General features: G+C 49.2%; 1 protein-coding gene and 1 long non-coding RNA gene across 3 annotated transcripts; one reads left to right on the top strand and one right to left on the bottom strand.

The window, feature by feature from the left end:
- Window positions 1-5,160: 5,160 nt before the first annotated feature.
- SYT11 (synaptotagmin 11) lies at window positions 5,161-23,689 on the top strand. Of its 2 annotated transcripts, none has more exons than XM_025430918.3 (4): window positions 5,161-5,296; window positions 11,347-12,173; window positions 19,948-20,068; window positions 20,558-23,689. In XM_025430918.3, the coding sequence occupies exons 1-4, from the start codon at window positions 5,263-5,265 to the stop codon at window positions 20,866-20,868; spliced, it is 1,293 nt and encodes a 430-aa protein (XP_025286703.1). In that variant the 5' UTR covers window positions 5,161-5,262; the 3' UTR covers window positions 20,869-23,689. The 2 variants fall into 2 exon arrangements, with proteins under 2 accessions (XP_025286703.1, XP_025286702.1); XM_025430917.3 differs by having other exon boundaries at window positions 19,948-20,071.
- Window positions 12,167-19,948, bottom strand: LOC125755441 (uncharacterized). Its single transcript, XR_007412026.1, has 3 exons — window positions 19,368-19,948; window positions 18,916-19,084; window positions 12,167-18,373 (listed from the first exon to the last, which is right to left on the bottom strand). It is a non-coding gene; the product is annotated as an uncharacterized LOC125755441 (long non-coding RNA).
- Window positions 23,690-25,140: the final 1,451 nt, after the last annotated feature.

Raw genomic sequence — 25,140 nt, 5'->3', positions numbered from 1 at the left:
TGCATTTCTGATTCCATACTGAATCAGTATCCCCCTTTCAGAGATACTGCTTTGTAAAAGAACTGCAGAGGGGACACCTGGGTGGCTCAGCAGTTCAGTGCGTGATTCCAGGGTCCTGGAATCGAGTCCCACATGGGGCTCCCTGTAGGAGCCTGCTTCTCCCCCTGCCTATGTCTCTGCTTCTCTCTCTCTTTCATGAATAAATAAGATCTTTGAATGAATGAATGAATGAATGAATGAATGAATGAATAAATAAATAAAGGAACTGCAAAGAGTGCAGTGGCAAACTGATACACCAAGGAAAACATGGCCTAACAACCCTTTGTATCATACCTCCTTCTTCCTTGACTTCTTCACCAGGCTCTCCTGAAAAAGGCTCCTTTGTAATAGGATGATCACCTCTGTTTTCTTGAGAAACAGGTCCAGGCCTCAGCATAATCTTCTTCCCTCTCCTTGCACCAGGGGCCTGGACTTTCCCTTTACCGACGTGTGCATGAAGGAGCTGGGAAGATTCCAAGGAAGGGAGGGTGATTCCCTGAGAGATGGCCGCATCAACAGCTTCTAGAACTGGTGCACTCGTGTCCTGGGTGAGTATCCTAGAGCTTAAAGAGCTCAAAGAAGGATCCTCCACACAAAGCTGATTGCTGGCATCCTGTAATGACTCAACCTGGAGGCCAGCCACTCTGCCATGGCTTGGACCCCCAGAGAGTGATGCTGACTCCAAGTCCTTCACCTGGTCAGACGATGGCTTAATAGCTGACTCCAGGTCAAGGTCTTCTTCCTCCTGGTTGCCCTGGTCCTGTGAGGACTCTGTCACTGTGGTCCTCCTCTTCTTACAGGGCAACATTGTACAAGTCCCACTCTTGGGACGCCTGGTGGCTCAATGGTTGAGCATCTGCCTTTCGCTTGCATACAAGTCCCACTCCTGTTCCATCCTGAAGGGAGAAAAGCAAGTTCTCATCACCCTCATGTTCATTCAGATTAACAGCATTTCTTCAAGTATCTTTCCACTTACTCATGTTCAGTCATGGGCACAGTACTTTACACCAAATACACAACCTCCCATCTCCCATTAGGTGGGAGGTGAGAGAAAGTGGTTAGTGTCACACCCAAACCCTAAGTCCACTATCTGGTTGGTACAGTATCTTGGCTGAGTGGCTTAACCTCTCTGATCTTGAGTTTCCTCCACTTGAAAGGATACTAACTGTGCTTACCTCATAAAGAGTTGTTATAAGAATTAAATATGATTGGTAAATGTTAGTTATCATTACTACCAACAGGGAAGTAGAAAAGCATGATGCCAACAGTAAACTGTGGAGTCAAACTTTCTGATTCGTTTCCCAAGTTAGCTTCTCTCCAGCTTTGTGACCCTGCGTAAGTTACGTACCCTGAACTTCACTTTTCTCAGCTACAAAATGAAATAGGGGGGGCGTCCGGGTGGCTCAGTCAAGTGTCTGCCTTCAGCTCAGGTCATAATCCCAGGGTCCTGCTCAGGGGGAAGTCTGTTTCTCCCTCTGCTTCTGCCCCTCCCCTGGCTTATATTCTCTAGAGCACGAGCACTCTATCAAATAAATACTATCTATTTTAAATTGTTTTTAAAAATAAGATAAAAATAGCATCAATGTCATTAGATAGCAATTTATTAGATCAATAATATTTGCTACTGTTTCCATAAACAGGTAGCTCAGTTAACAAAAGCAATCCAAAAGGAAAGTGTGGTTGTTTAAAAAGGTTAAGCTACATTAACAAAAAATTTGTGTTGAAAATAAGAGATTCTTACTATACTCTATGTTGTTACTTCTTGACTCTTGGCTTCAATTCCAGCTATCATAATTTGTTTTTTTAAGATTTTATTTATTTATTAATGAGAGACACAGAGAGGCAGACATAGGCAGAGGGAGAAGCTTCCTGTGGAGAGCACAATGCAGGATTCAATCCCAGGACCCCAGAATCACAATCTGAGCCGAAGGCAGACGCTCAACCACTGAGCCACCCAGGTGCCCCTCAGCTATCACAATTTAAGGGCAACACTAACTTAAGCTGAAGGATATCTTTTATGTTCTTATAGATCCTGTTAGCAAACCTCTTTTACAGTATTTATTGCTTTTCTCACACCCTTGTCTATCTCCTTCCCCCAAAACTATGTGCTTTCTGTGGGAAAGGACTTTTCCAACCAGCACCCCTAGTACTTGGCAAGATCTGCCTATGCTATACTCAATGAATGCTCCTGAAGAAACGCATACGTGAGAGAGGGCATGAACTTCCCACTCCACGCTTAATCTATGGAGCATTTGGGCCATGAGTTAGGCATCGTATGGAAACTGATTGCATCTTTCTGCCCAAAAAACTTCACTCTCAATAAAATAGGTCCAAGAATAAAATAAACTGCTTTGTTTAACACTGAGTTCTTCCTCACTGACGATGCCCATCTAAAGCTGGGTCCAGACGACTAAGATAGTTCCTTCTGGGAGACCTTTAAACCTAATTCAGGGCACCGAGCTGGTTCTAGTCACAAGAGCGCAGGTACAACTCCTGATCTCGGAGCTGTGAGCTCCAGGCCCACGGTGGGGGCAGCGATAGACAGATTAGATTAGACAGATATATAGATAGATAATTTTTAAAGATTCTTAAAATAAAGCTCCCTAATTCAGTTTCTCCAAGCAGCAGGGGAGAACTCCGCCCAGCCCCCCATATCAGCCTGCGTCCAGATCTCAGTTGTTAAAGCTCAATACACACGTGAAGGTTCTGCCGATCCCGGTGAGGGAGGGTGGGAGAGGGGAGAGGTGGGGAGCGAGCAGCTTGAACGGGTCCTACGTTTCATAGATGAATGACAGATTCAGAAAAGAAAAAAGAAGGACAGGAGGCAGCAGCGTGCAGAGAAGGGTTCCCGGCACTTCATACGCAGCAGCCCTCCTAAGGCCCCCGCCCTGGGAGCTGGAGTCCCACCAGCTGGGGGATGAATGCGACCCCGGGCAGCTCCAGCGCGGGCCCCTCCCGGGCACAGGTTCCAAGAGCGGGTCCTTACTGCGCTTCCCACCGCGGCTCCGAGCGGCGGCCCAGGTCCCCACGCCCAGCCCGGCACCGTCACACACCCCATGCTGACCCGACCCCTCTGCCCGGAAGCCCAGTTCCCACCTGCCTCTTCCCGCCCCACCGCACGCGCCCTGCCACCCTCACCAGCCGGCCAGCTCCCGCGGAAATCCAGCTCCGCCAGCGCCGGAAGTCGGCCAACGGCAGCGCCGGACGTGCGCGCCCCCGAGCGGCGGTGCGCGGCGCCAAGCCGCCAGGGAGCATGCGCCAAGCCCCCAGGCCCCATGTTAGGTGAGGGCGGACTGAAGCCGGCGCGTCCGACGTTTGCGAAAGACTTTAAAAGCGAGATTCCTTCTCGCTTTCTCTGTACGCGCAGCGATCCTACTCAAAATAAGGCTGGACTTTGCGACTCGGTGGTGTGCTTTGACAACTCTTCGTTCCCGCCGCGAAATACCTGGAACGCGGAACCGAGGAAGTGGCGAATTCATAAAATTGCAGGAAAAAGACCCCCGGGCTTGTACCAATAGTGCGGGTTCCCCAATAAAATGGGGGCAGGCTTGGACTCAGCCCGCAGTGATCGCTGCGGTCTGCATAATGCTCTTAATTCCATAAAATGCTTTCAAGTAAGTTATCTTAGGTGACCTGATCCTCGCAGTAGCCCCGGGGGATAGTGGCTATTACACCCTCCCCCGCGTACGGAACACACTCCTGGCTCGGCGGGGTAGGTGATTGCACACATGCAGCTGTGGAGGGACCTCAGGTGCCCTAACACGGCTCAGCTGGTCAGGTTCTTAAACACACACAGCTGTCCAAGGACCTCAGGTGTCCTAACTCTGGCTCGGCTGGGTAGGTGGTTCCACGCACACAGTTGTCGAGGGACCTCAGGTGTCCTAACTCCGGCTTGGCTGGGCAGGTGATTGCATACACACACCTGTTGAGGGACCGCAGGTGCCCTAACTCCAGCTCCTGACATGCCAGGTCCAGCGCTTGGAAAGGCGCCCGGGATGGAGTGCTGTTTATTAATCCAACACACGGGGTTTGAATGAATGCATGATTCCTAGACCCACGTTCTCTCCACTTTTCTGGAAGGACAGAATGTCGAAGCTGAAACAATACACCCAACCATCTCCGTTTGCAGGTACACCACCAACAGCTACTCATGCGTTTAAATAATTTGACCTGATCCTGTCTGTAAACAGGATGAAAGCGTCCACAGCCAAAGAGAAGAGGGAAATTGCGGTAATCGTGCAGACGACTGCCAGGAGTCTACAACCTGAATCACCCTGCCTCTCCCAATGCCAAGGAAGTCTCTAGAAGCTTGGAGTTTCCTCTGTATCCTGCTCTTCAACCTGCAGGATATACAGTTCTGTCGGTTTCCTTGCTGGCTCTGCCCTTGTGTCTCCTTCTCTGACCCCCTATAAGCCCTTGGAAGTTTTTGTAAGAGGAATACCCAACACGGGTTAACTCTGACACACCTCATTAGTCTTTTTTAAAAAACAGCTTTCATTTACACCACAAAATCCATCCGTAGATGGATTGCAGAATTGTTCTACAAGTATCCCCAGTAAGTTTCCAGAGTTGTGCAACCATCACCTGGTTTAGTCTTTAATCAGAGCTTCTGAAGTTTAAGAAAGTTTCCATAATAACATTTAGTAGTTTCAGAAATGCACAATAATGGCAAATGATACTGAAATGCAGACAGTATACAATTTTCTTTTTCCAAAATACTAGGTTCCGTCACCCTGAACATTCTGCTGCTGTATTAAGCCCCGGGAACCGGAACCACAGGATCTATAGAACTGCATAGGGAAAGACACCTACAGCTCTCAGACCACCCCACCCATCCGCGGTCCGCCGGTGGGCTGGGTCTCCCTCTCCAGAAATCTCGGCGGTCCCCTCGCCGGGAGCTTCCGGGGCGGGGCCTGGCTCCCGGAACTCTTCGGGCGGAGGCGGAGTCTCCTGCCGAGGGCCGCTCGGAAGAGGGCGGGGCCTACCCGCATCAGGACCAGTCTGGCTGCACCTGCATCCTTCCGCTCAGAGCATCCCCGGAGCATCTTAGGAGGCGGCCGCAGCTGGCAGTCAGGGGCCCGACCGTCGCAGGAGGTGTCCGCCAGACACCTTCCCCCTCCCCTGAGCTGGCCCTCTACAGCGGCGGCCTCGGTGCTGACCGGGCGCCCCCAGACTCGTCTGATCCCTGAAAAAGCATACATAGCAATAGCCTCTGATTACGACATGGCTGAGATCACCAATATCCGACCTAGCTTTGGTAAGTAGAGTGCGGACAACTAAAGCCTGGGGCCGTGGGCACCGCCGCACAGCCAGGGGCGCCCAGTGCCGGGAGGGAGCGAAGCCCACCCCAGGGCCTTCAGGGTCGGACCCGCTAGGATTGGGCCTGCGACGGCGAGCGGCGCCAGAACTTGAGCTGCGGGTGCAGGGGCCAGCCAATCCGGGGGTCCCCGGGGGTCGCCGGGGGTCGCGGGTCGCGCGGAAACCTGTGTGGCCCGAGTCGGCGCTCTGCAGGGGAGGAAGGGAGGAGGATGAGGACCTCTCCCCCTCGGGGCGCTCAGGGCGGTGCCCCCTGCTCCCCCTCCCATTCCTCGGGCTGCGGGGGAGGGCAGCGGCGGGGGATGGGCGCCAAGATGGCATCTGGGGGGCTGGGGGGCCGGGGGCCAGCGGCCCGCTGCGGGGAGCCGAGGCTGCGGGGGCGCCAGGAGCTGCTGCCCAGCGGGCGGGCGGGGCGCGGGGCGCGGGGCGCGGGGCTGGCGGCCGCCCAGGGCCCCCAAGTGCGGTTCTGCACCGTAATGGTGGGTCCGTCCGATGCTACCAAATGGCGCTTGGCGCTGCCGAGCTAGGGATGACGTGATGTCTATTCTGGGCCTCCTGGCAGCGCCCAGGCCCCTCTTCCCGGGCCTTTGTTCCCTGTTTCCCTGGCCTGGCCTTTCTGAAAGGGGGACTCACCGCGCCGGTGCTGGCGAGGGCGCGGACCAGGCCGGGGGGAGGGGCGGAGAGGCCGGGCCGGAGGGAGGCCGCTTTGTGTACCCTGCAAGGCATTACGTCACCGCGGAGCGGCTGGTCCCCGACCCGGGCCTCTGGGCTGTGATCCCGGCTGTGCTCCCAGGAGCAGAGAGCCCGGTGGAAAATATGGAGGAAGACGCGAGAGAAAAGCTGAAAAAGCAAGTTTTTTCCTCTTTGGGGCTTCCTCCAAAATGTGCTAGGGTTGCAAACTTCCTGGGCTATGTTTTCCTGGTTCAAAAATAAAGGAGTTACCCTGTTTCTCCCTCCTTTTCACCTCAGCTTGGATGAGAGCCCCAGGTTCCTTCAAATCCCCTAAAAGAGCACATCCTTCAGGCAATCCAGAAGGTTTGAGCATCCAGACAACAATTTTTAGGGCGGGGCCACAATCCAACTAGGAAATGGCTTTTCTCCTTCCCCAGTAAGAGGTTGGTGGAAATGAGCAGAACCCCATGAGCTCTCCCACCTCAAAATCAGGAAGAAGATATCAGATCAGGGGAAGTATCCAAAAAACAGATCACACCCATTAGCTACTGGTTCTTACTGATTCCCCAAGGCTAAATCTTAGTGGTATCTCTTTTTTCCACTTCACCTTCTGCATCTCTACCTTTGAGTCCTACATTTCCAAAACTAATGTCCCTTTTGTGGTCACATGAGCACTCCATGATTTTCTTCCTGTTCTTTCTCTTTTGTCTTATGCCTTCTATCCAACATATTCTTTTCTCTAATTGCAGTCCCAGATTCCTTGGAAAGTTAGAAGGTGTGGAGCATGATATAGTAGTTTCCTTTAGAGGGAATATTAATGGAAAAGAGAAAAATTATTTCAGCATTTTACCTACTCCATTTTATTTAATCCTTACAATATCCTCCAGTGTAGGCATTATTATATATATTTGCCAGATGAGGAAACAGGTTCAGTGAGACAAAATAATGAATCAAGTCAAACAAACAGCAAGGGTAGCACAAAGACTTAAACCAAAGTCCAGCTTATGCCAAACTCCATTGTCATTTCACTGTGTCACTCTGGCCCACTTGACAGGAAAGGCTATAGTAGAGGGAGTGTCAATAGCAGGTCTAGTCAAAGGCTGAGAGACCTAGGCACAGCCTAGATATGTCTTACAGATCTTTAGATGTATACAGGGGTACTACATAGAGAGCTGCCATTTCTGATTTTCTCACATTTCATAGAGTACTTCATTTCAAAGGCTTTAGCTCTTTGGAGGTACACCAAGCCAACACTCAATTATCCATGACCTTGGAGGACAAAAGGAGCAAGCAGCACAGTCACTGCAATTTATGACTACTTTAAAGCACTCACTTTAGCCATCAGTTCCACTTCCTTTTCCCACCAAGCTTTTGATGAAAGCAAAATAGAGGGTTCTGAGTTTCAGCATCTCTGATTTTTCTAGTTCATTGTCTTGGGTGTGAGGGAGAGAGGCAGGGGTTAACAGATACCGAAATGAAGAAAGAGGGGGGAACCCTGGGTGGCGTAGCGGTTTGGCGCCTGCCTTTGGCCCAGGGCGCGATCCTGGAGACCCGGGATCGAGTCCCACGTCGGGCTCCCGGTGCATGGAGCCTGCTTCTCCCTCTGCCTGTGTCTCTGCCACCCCCCCCCTCTCTCTCTGTATGACTATCATAAATAAATAAAAATTAAAAAAAAAAAAAGGAAAGAGGGGCAAAAGTGGGAAAACAGGTGGAGGAGAGAGAGCCTGGATCGTCCACAGATGGCTTCATAGGTTTGTCTTCCTTATCTGTCCTCCTGAAACGTGAGAATCCCTCCTCTTCTTTTCCCATCCCGCCTCCATTTTCTTTTTTTCTTTTTTCTTTTTTAAAGATGTTATTTATTCATGAGAGACAGAGAGAGAGAGAGAGAGAGAGAGAGAGAGAGAGAGAGGCAGAGACACAGGCAGGGGGAGATCAGGCTCCATGCAGGGAGCCTGATGTGGGACTTGATTCTGGGTCTCCAGGATCAGGCCCTGGGTTGAAAGCGGCACTAAACCGCTGAGGCACCTGGGCTGCCCCAGACTCCATTTTCTAACAGCATGTGTGGAGGCATCCTAAACCCTAGAGTGGGCTCTCTGAAGACCACAGAATAAATCTATGATAGAGCCAAAAGGATCACTCAGATGTCTCCCAGCCTGGGCCATTAGATCTCTCTTACAAACTATTCTCAAAAATGCACCTGTCTTGTTGGTTCCTTGCTTTCCTCTTCTCATGGAGGCAATCTGTGTTCACTGTCATTAATCAGTAGCAAGCAATTTTCAGGAAAGTCCCTGATTGATGAGCAGAGAGCCACTTTTTCAGACTGTGCCCATTTTCATTGACCATTGAGTCCAATCAGTTTTTCAAATATTTACTGAGCTCTTATTAGATGCAAAGACTCAGGGACTCAGAGATGGACAGGATGTTATTTCCACCAGGTTTTTTTTTATTTTTTTATTTTTTTAATTTTTTTCCACCAGTTTTCAAGGAGCTTCCTACCTAGGAGCTTCCTACCAAGGCCGCTCCCATTTTGTGAAGCCTGTCCCTAGCAACTCTTATTTCACTTAATATCTGAGAAACACTATAGTTATTTAGTATGGCCATGGACATAGTTGCCTTCATTTATTTTGTTAATGGCTTTACTCTTTCCCTGTACTGTATTACTTAAGAATGTAACCCCTTCTTTTCTTGCCTCATCCCAACTTTCATAGAATCATGAAATATTGGACAAAGAACTTCAGAGACATTTAGTCCAATCCCTACCCAAGAGAGGCATTTTAGAATATGCCTGACCAAGGGTGAGCCAACCTCTGAAAGTTTTCAGTTGGAGATTCATTGCCTCATGAAGCAATCTGAGCCATTGTGAGGCAGTTCTAATAATAATTTGACTCTCTTCATTGAGTCAGAATCTGTCTTCCTGTAGCCTGTATGCACTGGTGCTAGAACCTGCCCTCCAATGTAAATCTCAAACCAGACCTCTTCCATCAAAATGCCTTAAATAATTGAAGAAAGTTATTATTCCAAACCCCTCAGCTCCAATTCCTTCAACTTTTCCTCATTTGATATGGTTTCCAGGTATTTTATTATTCCGATTATCCATAATATAGAGACACTCTGGTGTCAGGCAGGCAGGCTACTATGTAGCCTTAGGCAAATCTGAGTCCCCAGGTCCCTCAGTTATAAAGTGGGCATATTTGTGGTACCTATTCAGTGAGTTCTTTGATTCAGAGAGAGCTCTGGCACAATGTCTGCCAGGGACACAATAAATATACACAAAACAATAGCAGTTTTTATTCTTGTCAGTGCTAGATGGAACACTCTACATATGTTATGACCAGTGCAGATTAAATCTTACTACCCCCACCACCGTCATCTGGACATCATATTCATAGTATGGGGTGGCATTAGACTAATTATACTTCAGATTTGCGGTTACCTAAACAACTACATTTTTCTTTTTTCTTTTTAGAGAGAGAGAGGAAAGCATGCACACATCCACATAGCAGGGAGAGGGCGAGGGAGGTGAATCTTAAGCAGGCTCACGCCCAGTGCAGAGCCCAACACAGGTCTCGATCCCACAACCCTGAGATCATGTCCTGAGCCAAAATCAGGAGTCATGCTCTCAACCAACTAAGCCACCCAGGTGTCCCACAACTAGATTATTTTTGCTTAGACTTGTCAAGTATTGTGCATCAATAGATTTTGAAGGCCAATATAGAATTTTATATTTACCCTTGATATATATAATCATATTGACTGATGTTCTTTTTCCAATGTTTGGAGGCTATTTTGAATTCACTGATTCATTTGTTCACTGAATACTTACTATGTGCCACATGGTTCTAGGATGTGGGGATATAGCAGTGAACAAAACCATCACTATTCTTGTTAATCTTCTCTAGTAAGGAAGGACAGGTAAATATATGTCAGGAGTAATAAATGCTATGAAGAAGAATAAAGCAGAGTGAGGGGGTATTGTCTCACTAGGGGCAGCTAGGAGATGCTTTTCTGACAAGGGAAGGTTTGACCAGAGGCCTTCAATGAGTGAGGAAGTGAGCCAGGCAGATACCCGGTGGAAGGATGTTTCAGAAAGATTCTGGAATGTGCTGAAGTCATGTTCATTTCCTTAGTTCTCCCTGCCCTACCTAAGTCTTCCTCTACAAAGTAATGTGGAAAACTAGAGGCCTTACTAACACGTTCAAGGCCTAAACCCAATTTGGCCTCAGTGTACCCCAAACTCGTTAGGGGCCCAATTTGTGTAGGAAAGGATAGGGTAAAGGATGGGAAGGAAACAGTCTTTCTCTATAGTTATTTATTCATTCAGCAAATACGTACCAAGTACCAGCTCTGCATTTTTAATGCTGGGGATACAGAAGTGAACAAAACAGGAAAAATCCCAGTCCTTGTGAAACTTACTCACTAGTGAAGATATATAGTAAAATTTATAGTAAAATTATATATTTGTGTGTGCACCTATATATATGTTGTGTGTGCACACATGCATCTGTGTCACTGTATGTGAGAGAAAAAGATAAGACATAAGGAGAAAGTTACCCAGGGCTGGGACATGTAGGCCTTGGTGGCAAGGAGGTTGAGCCTTACTAGGAAGGTGATATTTGAGCAAAGAGCTGACATTTTCCATAGTCCCTATTTCTTCCTATTTAAAAATACAAGTACTTGAAAAAAATGTGTTTTTTTCAAGTAAAATAAGACAAAGTACAAGTATTTGGAACTGGGAGCTAAAATTTGCAACATAGTTTAAAAATACTCAGATCCAGATTTCTTTTTACCGCCCTTAAACACTGTACCCAGACCACCCAGAGTCAGCCCTACATCCTCTACTCCAGCTGCCATTCTGTCACCACAAGCCCACTGCAAACCCTGTACTGGATGCTGTAGAATATTCTCCTGAAACCAGACACGGCCTGTGCCCTTGTGCATTGTGTAACGGTTGAGGTAAAAGGTGACTTTATCACACAGGACAGCTTTATGTGAAACACAAATCAATAAGAGTGAACCAAGTCCTTGAGTGCTGAGAGACAGCCAAGAAAAGACCAGGGAGTTGAGTGGGGCACTGTAAAGAAGGCTTCTTGGAGAAGGGAAAGATTTCATCCAGGTCTGAGGGAAAGGAACAGCTCCAGATTGGTCAGAGAGGATGGCTCAGGGCATCTCCTAGAGAGGAGGGTAAGCCTGGATGAGCATGTTCTGCGGTGCAGGCTAGCTTGCGGATGACGTTGGCTCTGCAGAGGCCGTAAGTAGAGGAGCTCTGGACGGGGGGTTGAGGTCTACCTGCCTTGATGCATCTCTGGTCTCCACCTTCAGATGTGTCACCAGTGGTGGCTGGCCTTGTTGGGGCATCTGTGCTGGTGGTGTGCGTGTCGGTGACCGTCTTTGTGTGGACATGCTGCCACCAGCGGGCAGAGAAGAAGCACAAGACCCCACCATATAAGTTTATCCATATGCTCAAAGGCATCAGCATATATCCAGAGACCCTCAGCAACAAGAAGAAAATCATCAAAGTGCGGAGAGACAAAGATGGCGGTGGGAGGGAAGGTGGGCGCGGGAATGTGCTGGTGGATGCAGCAGAGGCTGGCCTGCTGGGCCCAGACAAAGGTCCTGGAGGACCTAGCTCTGGATCTTGTATAGACCAGTTACCCATCAAGGTGGACTATGGGGAAGAACTGAGGAGCCCCATTGCGAGCCTTACCCCTGGGGAGAGCAAGACCACTTCTCCATCATCTCCAGAGGAGGATGTCATGCTCGGCTCTCTCACCTTCTCAGTGGACTACAACTTCCCGAAAAAAGCCCTGGTGGTGACAATCCAGGAGGCCCATGGGCTGCCAGTGATGGATGAGCAGACCCAGGGCTCTGACCCCTACATCAAAATGACCATCCTTCCCGACAAGCGGCACCGGGTGAAGACTAGAGTGCTACGGAAGACCCTGGACCCTGTGTTCGACGAGACCTTCACCTTCTATGGCATCCCCTACAGCCAGCTGCAGGACCTGGTGCTGCACTTCCTTGTTCTCAGCTTCGACCGCTTCTCCCGGGACGATGTCATCGGGGAGGTGATGGTGCCGTTGGCCGGCGTGGATCCCAGCACAGGCAAGGCACAGCTGACCAGGGACATCACCAAAAGGAACATCCAGGTGAGGAGGGAGAGTATGTCGGGGAGAGCTGGTAGGTAGGGGGAGGCAAGATCTCAGGGAACAAGGGGAAGGGCAAGGGGGTGTATAGATGGCCAGGGGGAGCAATAGGTAGGACACTTGTGGCTTTGAGAATCAGCAGTGGCCAGGATGCCTAGGTGGCTCAGTGATTGGGCATCTGTCTTTGGCTCAGGGCCTGATCCAAGATCTGAGATTAAGTCCTGCATTGGGCTCCCTGCAGGGAGCCTGCTTCTCTGTCTGTGTCTCTGATTCTCTCTGTGTGAGTCTCTCATGAATAAATGAATAAATCTTTAAAAAAAAAAAATTCAGCAGTGGCCAAAGTGAGACAGAGGGGCCATCCGGCTAGGTCTCCTCCAAAAGGAACTGCATGAGGAGAGAAGGACAGGGAGCTTCTGAAGTCTCCCCTTGTGGTTGGTATCCTGATGCTGAGTCCAGCTTACTAGGAGTGGGTTCCCCCCGACCAGTCCTAGGCCCTCGTGATGTCAAGGACATGGGGGCCAGCTTCCTCTCCAAAGCCAGATGTGATCTTCCTCCAGGGGACCATGATGGGACTAAAGTAATTCTGCCCTCAGCCTCCCTGTCCAGCCCAACCTCAGGTGGGGCTTCTCGTGGCCTCTCCACCAACTCGGGCCAGTGAGTTGACCTCTGAGCCCCTCCCCCCAGCCCGAGCCCTGCCTCACATGTTCCTCCTCTGCACCCCAGGGCGCACAGGCTAGAAGGGAACTGAGAACCCGCATTCCTGTCTTCTCCCCACTGGGCTGGCAGTGGCTCATGAGTCATAATTTCAGGGGTGCAAGAAATGTGTCCCACCCCCCTCATTCATGCATTTTATACATACCTGGGGGCACCGCGGTCATCTGCAGAGCACCCTGGCTGCCCTGGTAACACCCACTGCAGCTCACTGCTTCCCAGCCCAGGGTCCCTGCAAGTAAGCTTGTTTCCCTGTCTGTAACGTGGAGCTGCTAACACTAGCCTCCTCGCAGGGCTTGGGGATCAGAAGAGGTAATATGTCTGGCAGGTAGTTGCCCCTGAGAACCTCACTTCCCTGGGGGAGGGAGACCATCTTGGCAACCATCAGATTGTGAGGGTGGCAGGTGTCTTGATAGAGGTTTTTGGCGTTTTAAATGTAGACTTTCGTTCCTGTTTCAAGGTACAGTGTAAGTAGTTAATAACAAGGGCTGTGAAGTCGAAGCTGAGTTTGAATCCAAATCTCGCCAGCTTACTGAGCTTCGCTTAGCAACTCTGATCTCAGGTTCCCACAGGAGTGATGCAAGAGGATTCATTTGCACAGCCCCTAGTGCCACTATTTCTACTATTAGTAAGGTCTGATCCCGGGGAGATGCATGTGGTTCTCAGACCTTTATGTTTTGTTTTGAGAAAGTAAAGGACGGCAAGGGAGCCTGAGTCACTGCAGGAGGAAGGAGGTTCTGAAGGGGTGTCAGAGCCGCTGAAAACAACCGTACATCTTGCAGAAAAAGCCGAGGCCTAGAGGCCAGACTTATCTCCGGATGCCTTTTCCACTCTGCACTCAATGGGGAGGCAGGGCACTCAGGGTTGGACCAGAAAGGCTTCCAGGCCAGTAGGGCCATGTGTGCAGTGAGCTCCAGGCACAAGTTTTACTCTCTAAAAGGGAGCGTTGTGGGGGAAGCAGAAGGCACTGCGTCTTGGATTGTGTCACAGGCACCTGTCCCACTGGAGCCAGCCCAGCCATGCCACCGCCCAGAGAACTGCAGCTGTTGTGTGGCACACCCAGCTCTACTGTGGAGAGGCCAGGGAAGCCCAAATGTTTTAAGAGTATTAGAGGGGTTTTGTCAGCATCCAATGCCAAGACACAAAGAAACATTCTAGAGCCCAGGACAGCAGGGGCTCTTGTGTCCTCTGAGGTTGGAGTCAGAAACATGGATAAAAACTAGTTTTCATCCCCTCCATCCCCTTCCCCTGAACTGCCCTCTCTTTTCCTCAGGTTTCTTCCAAGCCCTTCCTGCTCCCTGACCCCTCTTTACAGTATCCCTAGTGCTCCACTGCCTGCCTTCATCCAGCTGCCCCAGCTCCCTGCCCTGTGGCCCCAGCCTTGGTCGAGCCATCCACTGGCTGGACTGCCCCAGACAGCTCATGTTCCTGAAGCCCAAGGCCGAAAGCAGGCGATGGCTCTGTGCCAAGCTGCAGCTGGGAAGAGACGGGCCAGGAAAGGGATTGATTCGGGCTGGGAACAAAACAGCCTCAAATCCAGGACACTGGCCAGGGAGCACAGACAATGGCATTTGCTAAACTGCCAGGGGCTGTTGGCAAAAGCCAAGTTTCTTTCCACTTTATTAACTCCCTTTAGGAGGGACAAGCCAGGGCTAGGATCCTGAACAACACATCGCCTTGGAGAGGCCCAGACAGGACACACAGAGCCCGTGCACCCCTGTGCCAGAGCCTCCCAGCCCCCTGGGCCTCCTGAGCATGTTTCCCCAGCGTGCGTGTGTGGGCAGGGCTGCACTCCATCCTTAGCCATGGCTGTCACTTGGCCAGCGCCAGTCCCTGTGACTCCCTGCAGTGCAGCCTCCACATATCTACCCTGAGCCTCTCGGCTATGATCTCCCCTTGGCTGACCAGTCAGAGCTGCTCTAAACTGTTCCACACTCTGTAGAGAGCTTTTTCTGGTCTGTGGAGGCATCCCCTTCTAATATGGGACCAGAGGCCTGGGTGAGGACCCATGAGAATTGCACTTCTCTAGATAACATCCCTCCCCCATCAACTGCATCTCCCCTCCTCTAGCAGAGAAAGTCACCTCTTGTCCTTTCCATTGCCCAGTGCAATCTGGTTGAAGAAGCCCAGGACTGGTCAGCCTCTCTGACTCTTCCATTTCACTCCTTTCTCTGGGCCAGCAACCGCCACCTCTTTAAGGTTTCATCTAGGCTGGGCCGTGAAGGCTGATGGAATCATAGAGAGCACTCTCAGCTCTTATGAATACACAGAACAATGTAAGAAGCATTAAAAATTAACCCTTGATTATTAGTGGAAGATCACAATATAAATTCTATAATTCCCCAAATCTCTGAGTTAGACTCTAGAACTAGCTTTTTTTTTTTTTTTTTAAAGATTTTATTTATTCATTCATAGAGACACAGAGAGAGAGAGAGAGGCAGAGACACAGGCAGAGGGAGAAGCAGGCTCCATGCAGGGAGCCCGACGTGGAACTTGATCCCGGGTCTCCAGGATCACGCCCTGGGCTGCAGGCAGCGCCAAACCACTGTGCCACTGGGGCTGCCCGCTTTTTTTTTTTTTTTTTTTAAGTGGCAGGTTTTTTTCTAATATTTTGTTCAGATAGACATTTTTTTTAAGTAAGCTATCCACCCAACGTGGAGCTTGAACTCACAACCCTAAGGTCAGGAATCTGCTCTTCTGATTGAGTGAGCCAGGCGTAGATAAAAATATCTATGAGCCTGGGATAAAAATTGAACTGAATTTACATTTCCATAATAAATCCCCTGCACAGGGAAGGGAGACAGTCCAGAGAGGGCTCCAGGAGAAAGAACAGACAGTGGGAAGAGAAGTACTTTATGAGTGGATTCCCCTGAATTTCTTCAGGTCACTTCCTGTCCTTCCTGGGCCCCATCTGCTATGGACGGCTGGGGACAATGGTCACGGGAAGCACATAAGTCTTAAAATCTCAGATTTATGAGGAACCTAGAGGTCATGCAATTGAGCCAAAAGGGACTGGAAAGAGAAAGAGAAGCACCACGAAGAGAGTAGCTGTGCTTCCATTTCGGGGAGATGAGGGATGTATTTGAAGAGTAAGGTTTTATTCCTCTGGTTTTCCCATGGCTGTGATTTGAGTGCAGATGGCCCATGGGACTTCTGGTCCCTGTAAAAGTGCATTGAGGTTAAGCGGGTACACCTAGTGTGAACACTGTGTGGCCAGTCACTCTGGAAGGGGCTCTGCTCATTCCAGGGAATAGACTGTCACCTGAGCCTTTCTGTCACCTGCATGTCTTCCTAAGGCCACTGTGCCTGCTCATCTTTTCCACTGAGAGAGACAGGAGCCCACTCTGAGAGCAAAGCCTTCCAGCTGTTTCAGGCACGGAGAAGGCCTTTCCTCTGCTTGGGCTTCCACTTGCCTGCCCCCAATAGGGTTTTTGCCTCACTAGGCCAGGGGGCTGGGAAATGGAGCTTGCTCCCAGCCCTTTACAAAGAGCCCTTGAGAAAGAGCCCTTGACAATGCTACTTGCAGTGGGAATTGGGTGGAAAGAGAAGGGGAGGGGGAGGGGAGGTGAAATCTGGTCTTCGGTGCAGAATAAGAGTGGCATGTGGTTGGTGGGAAGGGCATCCTGCCCATGTAAAATGGCCAAAGGAGAACAATTGCCTGAGGGGTGATTTTAGGGGAGAAAATTATTTAAAAAGGTAACCAGAAGTTATCCAAAACTCGGGAAGGGGCTTGGGGATTCAGATTGGGAAGATTTTGTTATATTAAGTGACTTACAAAACACAGTTTTAACAAAATAATTAGGAAATCCAAGCTATAATTTTGTAGTCAATGGTTTTTTTTTTTTTTACAAATAAAAATCTTTTTTTGTTTTGTGTTTAATGATCAAGGTTTATTTTTTATTTCTTTGTATTCTTTCTTTCTTTCAAGTAGGCTCCACATCCAACATGGGGCTTGAACTCACAACCCAGGATCAAGAGTTGCATGTTCCACCTATTAAGCCAGCCAGGTGCCTCAAAAAACTCTTTGGTTTTTCTTTCTTTTTTTTTTTTTTTTTAAGATTTATTTATTTATCTATTCATGAGAAACACAGAGAGAGAGAGTGAGAGAGAGAGAGAGAGAGAGAGAGAGGCAGAAACACAGGTAGAGGGAGAAGCAGGCTCCAGGCAAGGAGCCCGATGTGGGACTCGATCCCTGGTCTCCGGGATCACACCCTGGGCCGCAGGCGGCACTAAACCGCTGCGCCACTGGGGCTGCCCAACTCTTTGTTTTTCAAATCAAATTACCCTTCTTCTGTATATAAAGTTCAAATTATACTTAAAGATTGTATATATTCATATTTAATATTTGGAATGTAGTATTTGGACATCAAATCTAGTTAATATTTCCTTATTCATGGACATGGAGGGGAGTGGTGGCCCCAATCATCCAGAAGTACTTTCAGGATCATTGCTGTACCCCGGAGCTCTCTGTGATGGTGGAAACATTCTCTGTCTGCACTAGGACATTTGAAATATGACTAGTGTGACTGAGGAACAAAAATTTTAGTTTTATTTAATTTTAATGAATTTAAACGGACACATAGAGCTAATAGCTAGAGTGTTGGGTAGCTCAGTTCTGAATGTTCTTCTGGATGGCATTTAGTTTTTGTTTTCACATGGGATTACTCTCCTGATGCCATTTGGCTGTAGCTAATAGTGAAAATGAGGTTACGTTCTCGATTGGGTTCCAACTCATGTCAAAGAGAAGCAGCCCAGAAGGGCAAGCAGCCTGTGATTCTAAACTGGCTGAGGGTACTTACCATGGATATAATCAAGACCTGACAAGATGTATGTTATGGGTAAGGAAAAAATGTGGGGCTTCCATCTAGCAGAGAAAAGTCATGAAAATCTTTTTTGAAGCCTGTTCTCTTTGGGACTTCAGTTTCAAAAGCTAAAGGCTGAGTTTATAATTTTAGTCATTTTATGCCCAATGAGAGATATTTCCCTATGTTCCTGGTATGAAACAGAGCCTCAGGAATGTTTTTAAACCATGTGAAACATTATTACAGTTTCATTCCTTGAGATGAGTTAGGCTTATAATCAAAGCACAGACCTGGAGGTTTCTTTCCTTGTTTTTCACTGATGAGCTAACCGGATGATTTCCTTCTCTTGCACGGGCTTCCCTGAGCAAGTGGTACAGGGAGCCTGTGTGCTTCCAGAGAGCAGGCTCTCTCCTTGTCCCCATCTCTAGCCGCCACTGCTGATGGAACACCGGGCCCGGTGGGCGCACAGTAGGCCATTTGGGGGAGTACGAGGCAGACGGAAGGCTGGTGGTGGGTAGAGTCTGGCTTTGCTTAGAATTCCTGAAGTAGGTGACATTTTTCTGGTGCTTTGAAGAATACAAGGAGTGAGAGTTGGTAGTGAGGGGAGTTTTGTCCCAACCTTCCTTCCTTTGTCCAATATTCCTTGAACCCCACTTCCTTTTAGTTTCCGTCTCACAGCTTCATCCCTACCTTATAAACCAGAAACACATTAAATTTAAAAAGAAAAAATTTTTTAAATGAGAAAACAAAAGAAACAAATAAATGAAACAAAAAATAAGCTAGAAACACACGAACTTGCCCCCCATTCCGGTGAGTTCTTCCTGGAACGCGGCCTGCCCCACACCCACCACTGCTGAGGGGGTCCAGGCTTTGGTGTCCCCTCCACAGCCCAATGCAGCAGCCTCTGGGCTCCTCTCCCCTCCAGTTTATTCTCCGGCTTCCACTAGAACAATACTAGTCTTCGTAAAACAGTAACAGAGCAATGACTGTGTCCCTCCCGTGCTGGGTGCTGGCAGCCATCCTGGGCCTGTGAGCGGCTGGCTGAGCTGTTTCCTAGAGCCCCCCCCCTTCTCATCCCCCACCAACACCCCAAGGGCAGCACCTCCCCTTCACCATTCTCTGAACACAGTGGGCCTTCCCTCTACATTGCCTGGAAGATTCCTACTTATCTTCATAAACTCAGCCCCAAGATCAGTGGACACATTCTGCCCCTGGTTCCCAGCAGCACTTACACAGGCTCCTTCCTGCTCCAATGAGGGCATGTTTGTTTATCTCAGTCTCTTCTGGGCATGGTAAGCTCCTTGGAAGTGACAACTGGGTCTAGGCCGGCTCAGTCAGTGGAACACATGACTCTTGATCTCAGGGTTATGAGTTCAAGCTCCACATGGGGTGTAGAGATTACTTAAAGGGGAGCGGGGAGAGAACAAATGGGAAAAAATGAAAAAGAAAGGAACCAGGTCCTATCAGCTTGGGACCCCCAGCACCTAGCATGCAGTAAATATCAAACATTGCTTAAAATGTCCTTGGAGGTTGGGAGGGTTTTTTCAATTCCCAAGCACAGCCTAGAATACAATTCAAAGAGGCAAATGGAAATCTGTGGGCAGAGGGGAGGAAGCCAGTGTGGCTGGAGAGGATACTCCCAGGTGCATCCACGGAGGCAGGTGGGGCAGGTGTGGGCACTCACCTTGTAACATGGAGGAACAGTCGCTAGGACATTCAGGAACCTGCCCAAAGCCAGGGGCTGAGTAGGTGGCAAAGTGAAGGCTCAGTCCCAAGTTTCCTGCCTTCCACCATCCAGTCTCTAAAGCTTTTATCGCAAGAACCAAATGAGGCAACAGGTGAGCATGCCCTTCTCTAGGCCCAAGCACAGGTCAAAGTTTACTGGTTTTAATTTAGTCCTCTGGATGATACTATGAGGTTGGTATCGTTTTTACATCCATCCTTCAGATGAGGAAACTGGAGCATAGAGCCGTCAAGTTCTTGTCCCAGGTGACACAGGCAGAGAGTGGCAACAGGACTGGAATCCAGAGCCCTCCAGCCTGGGTCTGTGGAATACCAGGCGAGGTGGCCTCTCCATGCAGATGGTCTCATTTAATATTAGGATTATAATGAGAACATGTCAGGTTCCCTTCCCTGTTAAATGAGGGGGGAGCACACTCTCAAGTTGCTGGATGCTTCTGCAGGCCCCCTCCCTGGCTCTGCACACTTCCGGTTCCCTCCCTACTCCCCAGTCCTGGACATTTATCAGATCTTTCCTCTTCCAGAAGTGCATTAGCAGAGGGGAGCTCCAGGTGTCTCTGTCTTACCAGCCTGTGGCACAGAGACTGACCGTGGTGGTCCTCAAAGCCCGACACCTGCCGAAAATGGACATCACTGGCCTCTCAGGTAGCAGCTATTTACCTCAACCCGCCTGTGGCCCCAACACCCCTGCACCCTTCAGGCCCCACTCCCTTCCCCGTGATTACCTGGGCTCTAGATGTCCTTGGCGCAGGAGGTGCCCTCCAGGCCCTGGGTGAGGGGTCCCATCAGATGCACACCAGGCACTGAGCTAGCTCCAGGGGAGACCTCTGAAAAGCCCCGCAGGCATTCCTTATCCCTGCGCCCTAGACGCGGCTTCCTGGGCTCATGGGCTGTCCCCACTCATGATGAGGAAGTTGTCCTCCAGTGGTCCTGATGGTCCCCCTCAGCCCCTTGCCTGGGCAGGCAGATGAACTGAAGTCAGAGTGTGTTGGAGGCACATCAGTGGAGAGTGAGTGAGTGAGTGGCCACCACTCAAGGAGCCGCAGAGCCCCCTTCCGACACAGAGCCACCCTTTAGAGGAGGACTGTGTCATGGGCCTGTCCCCCTTTCTCCTTGTCTCTCTGGCCGCCCCAGATCCTTATGTCAAGGTGAACGTCTACTACGGCAGAAAGCGCATTGCCAAGAAGAAAACCCATGTGAAGAAGTGCACTTTGAACCCAGTCTTCAATGAGTCTTTCGTCTATGACATCCCGCCAGACCTCCTGCCCGACGTGAGCATCGAGTTTCTGGTCATCGACTTCGATCGCACCACCAAGAATGAAGCAGTGGGGAGGCTGATCCTGGGCGCACACAGCGTCACCAGCAGCGGCGCCGAGCACTGGCGGGAGGTCTGCGAGAGCCCCCGCAAGCCCGTGGCCAAGTGGCACAGTCTGAGCGAGTACTGATCCTGCCCGTCCTCCCGGAGCCGAGCCCGAGGCAGACAAGGCAGGCGGAGGGAGAGATGCCGGAGAGGAGTGGACTCAAAACCTCATTTTAGTTGTAGAAGATTTCTTACAAAACAAACCCCACAAAGAACACCCCACGTGACCACAGCTGCAGATCAGTTCTTAGGGAGGATGATTTTTCTCCTTTGCAAGGCACTAGAAATCCTTTTTTTTTTTTCAATGGGGAAAAAGAGAGGGAAAGGCCTCACGAGTCTATATATAACAATGTAACCTTATACTTGCATGTCTAATACAAACTGAAGAAATTAGCCTAACTGCCAATATCAAGTTACAGATTTTGAACCATGAAAATTGTGTTTTGTGCCGAATTGTATTTGCTGATCACCTGAAATTGGCCTCTTTTTACTAGGCTTCTCTAGAGAGTGACTCTCGCACCCCCTCTCCCCCCAGAAGGATATTTTACTCACATGAAAGCTCATGGTGTCCTCATCCCTGTCTTGTCTCCCTCACGCCTCAGACAGCTCCTGGAGCTCAGGGTCCAGAGGTCAGTCGTGAGCCAAGAAACGAGGGTGGGGTGGATAAGACAGGGTGTGCAGGGGAAATAGGATGTGGGATGTGGAGTTTTTGCTGCCACACTGCTGCTGGGAGGCCTCGGGGGTGGCCTAGGGTTAACTCGAGATGAAGCATATGACCACAGCGGACTTCAAGGTAGAATTTGGGTTTACGAAACTAGAGATCCTCTCTGGAGCGAGCTTCGGAGCCTTCAAAACTAGCTGGGGTGGCTCCAGTGGGCTCAAGCGGCAGGTCCCAGATGCCATTTGTGGGTGCAGGCAGGACAGTGTCCGCCACCCCCTCTCAGCGCCACCAGGAAGTGACAGCCATTTGTTGGTTTGAAGGATGAAATTGGCATTTTCCCAGAAATGCTGACCAATGAGAAGCTTTAGAGTTTTCTCAGGTAGCTTAGATGAAATTGGTTTTGCTTCACAAGGAAAATGGCCATCAGAAATTATTCTTTATCCTTAAATTTTTCCATTACGGCTCTTAAAACTGAGGAAGTGAGTGAAATGAGTAAATGTGAGTTAATGAGCAACTGAGGTAACCTGGATTCTTTTATACCATCCTGCCCCTCCTCACAGAGTGCTTAGTTCTTGGATTTTGAGTTGAGTCAAGGGAAGGGATGGGGAAGCACAGAGCTGCATCCCTCTCCTGCCAGCCGGCAGCTGAGGTTGCCAGGGAGCCAGTGTCTTGCCAGGATTAGAACTTAGGTCTCCAGCCTCCTGGTCAGCCATGGCTCTAGCGTCAAGACCTGTCACAGGGCAGAGGCTGGTGGGCCGTCAGTGAGCTTGCACAGGAAGATCTTTCCCCTGGCCTGCAGAACAGCTCAGATGGGCAGCAGCTGGAATCAGCCTGAAAGAGCAGGTCCACACCCAACGAGAGAGCATCCCTTCTGACTCACTTCTGAGGAGGCTGGGAGTTCACAGACAGGGTGGCACTGCTGCCTGGGTCATTCCCTTAGCTCTTGTGGATTTGAAACCAGTCTGCTCCCCTGAATCCTTTTGTTGTTCTTTTTAAAACCTGGATTCCTGAAAGTGCTGAGCAGGCACGAAGCCCACTGTTCTTGTACCCTCCAGCTCCCCATCCCCCGATCTGACTCACATCCCATCAGTGTGCTCACACCACTGGCTCAATCTTATACTCCATGGAATGTAAATACTGTATCATACGTAGAAGAAAATAATTTTTGTTTTCTAAAAATGCATTTTGAGATAGTTTAATGTAAATCTGACAGGAGCATTCTGAAGACCCATTAGGAAAAAAACTTAAATGCTTCCTCTTCATCGCCTTAATGTCTGAAGATCAGAAATCGCTGAGCAACTCACTTTTGTTTCCTTCCCAGAAACCATGCAAAGCCACAGGTGGAGAGAGTCTGGCCTTGGCCTCGCTCAGTGAGCCTCTGCAGCTCCTCCTGCCTACTTCTGGGAAGGCAGCCTCACCCCACCCCTCTCTCCCCATCTCCTGTAGCTTTCTTCCCCCGTTTCTTTGGGTCTGTGGAGCAGTGGGTGGCAAGGTGACAGGGTGGGAAGTTCCGGAGCCAAGAGGCAGACAGCACAGGGCTCCTCCCTCCTACCTCACGCCTGATCCATCACGCCCTCGGCTTGGCTGTCCCAAAGTTTCTTAGCTGCCTCTGGCTTTCAAACGTGTCCCTCCCAGAGGAGCAGCGCCTCCTCCAAAGAGTCAGTTGAAAGACAAGAGAGTCACACTCTCACTTTTGCACAAGGCACTCATGGTCAGGAAGGGTTTAGGGGACGGTCACTTCGTATTTTCCAAGAGTCAGGCCTTCTCTGCTGATACCTTGATTCCTTTGGGAAGACAAGAGTTTTTCTTAATAACACAAGTCCCTTTATGAGTTATTCTTTCAGTTCTCAGTGGAGTACAGCCAAGATGTAGGTGTTTATGAACATGCTCTAGAGAAGTAAGCAGATAGAACTGGTTTGTGGGACAGGAGCGGCTTGCTCAGGAAGAGGGAATGGTGCAAGTCTTTTATTGGAAGGCTTTTATTATGGCCGTGATAGTGACATTGCCCTCACCATGATCCTTCTCCAATGTGGTCGTCTTTCTTTACCTTGTGTCTTCTCTTGTAAAAAATGAAACTCAAAATAAATGTGTCAAATTTAAAAAAAAACTGGAAAAGCAAACGAATTGTGTGAAACTGCATAATGCTGTAATGCTAACCTACAATATGTAATGCTATCTTGTATGTGGAGTTTGTTAATGTACCACACAAGTGCAAAATAAAGACTGACTCACATTAAACACACAAGGGCATGAGTGTGGTCTTCTTGGGAGCTCGGTGACGCTGAATGATTCCAACAGGATGTCCTAGAGCACGTACTCCAGTGTGACTCTCCACACCACCTGAAAATTCAGATCCCAGGGGTGCCTGGACTGCTCAATTGGGGGAGCCTGCGACTCTTGGTCTCAGGGTGAGTTCAAGCCCCACATGGGGTGTAGAGATTACTGGAAAAAAAGAAAAAAATGCAGATTCCAGCTTCCAGACCTAGAGTCCTTTCTCTAGTCCTGTTTCCCTCTCAAAATGTCCTAAGACTCTAACCACCAGGAGAGAGAGGATGGCTTCAGTGCCTGTCCCTGTAATTGGAAATATTTATACCTCAAAGCAATGCCACTAGGGCTGATTCTGTCTTCCATTCATTCCTCAACAGAAATTTGTCCCCGAGTGCATACCATGTGCCAGATGCTGAGGGTATGATACACGGATCCTGTGGCACTCAGCAGAGGACCAGCTACAATCAGATAATCCTGCTAGTAAATATGGAATGACAGAGAAATGCTCTGAAAGAGAAGTGCAGGCTAATGCACCCTTGAGGTTCTGAGGACCCCCTGCACACCCTGAAGTCTGGAATGAAGCACTTTTCCTACCTTCTCTCCTGGGGAAACTGCCTTCCCTGCATGCACAAGCCGGAAGCAGGAAAGGAAGCCTCTACTCTTTTAAAGTTTCAATGAAGGAACTAAAAAACTGGGACACCTGGGTGGCTCAGTGGTTGGGCATCTGCCTTCGGCTCAGGTTGTGATCCCAGAGTCCTGGGATCAAGTCCCACATTGGGCTCCCTGCATGGAGCCTGCTTTTCCCTCTGCTTGTCTCTGCTTCTCTGTCTCTCATGAATTAGTAAAATCTTAAAAAAAAAAAAAAAAAGGAACTAAAAACTTTAAATGACAATAATCGTATTATACAAAAATTGATAGAGAAAAGGGGAAAAAATTAGTCAAGATTCTAGAACTTTCCCAACTTTCTGACTTTTGGTCTTATTTCCTGTACATTTTTTCCATGATGTGTCAATCAGGGTCACTGTAGAAAACATGTAAAATAAAGTACAAGTTCATAGAAACTGGAAAACACGTCTATCTAGGGCAAGCATCACTAATTTCAGCATATCTTCCCATCCATGAACCAGTTGACAATGCAATCACAGCACATACATAATTTTGCATGTTGCTTTTTCTCTAGGTGGTAAGTCTGAAAAAAAAAAACACAATAATATAACAATAATGATGGTAAGAATATCTTGGCACTCAGGATGCTTTTGTCCACGATTAATAGGTAACCCAATTCCAATTAGCTTAAACATGAACAACACACACCGGTTCCCCCACCTGCAAGTCCACAGGTGGAGCCAGCTCTGGGCGCGACTCTGGCAAAAGGTCACTAATACCTCGAGGGCCACAGTGACACTCAATGTCCCCTTAACCCTAAAG

Source organism: Canis lupus, chromosome 7 (assembly GCF_003254725.2).
Source record: "Canis lupus dingo isolate Sandy chromosome 7, ASM325472v2, whole genome shotgun sequence".
Classification (NCBI taxonomy): Eukaryota; Metazoa; Chordata; class Mammalia; order Carnivora; family Canidae; genus Canis; species Canis lupus.
This window is presented reverse-complemented; position numbering and strand designations above follow the sequence as displayed.

Excerpts from the sequence above, each read along its gene's own strand:
- SYT11 (XM_025430917.3), top strand. The coding sequence starts at position 5,263 with ATGGCTGAGATCACCAATATCCGACCTAGCTTTG. Across the intron at positions 5,297-11,346 it reads CAATATCCGACCTAGCTTTG|ATGTGTCACCAGTGGTGGCT; the intron begins GTAAGTAGAGTG and ends CTCCACCTTCAG. Across the intron at positions 20,072-20,557 it reads CATCACTGGCCTCTCAGGTA|ATCCTTATGTCAAGGTGAAC; the intron begins GCAGCTATTTAC and ends TGGCCGCCCCAG.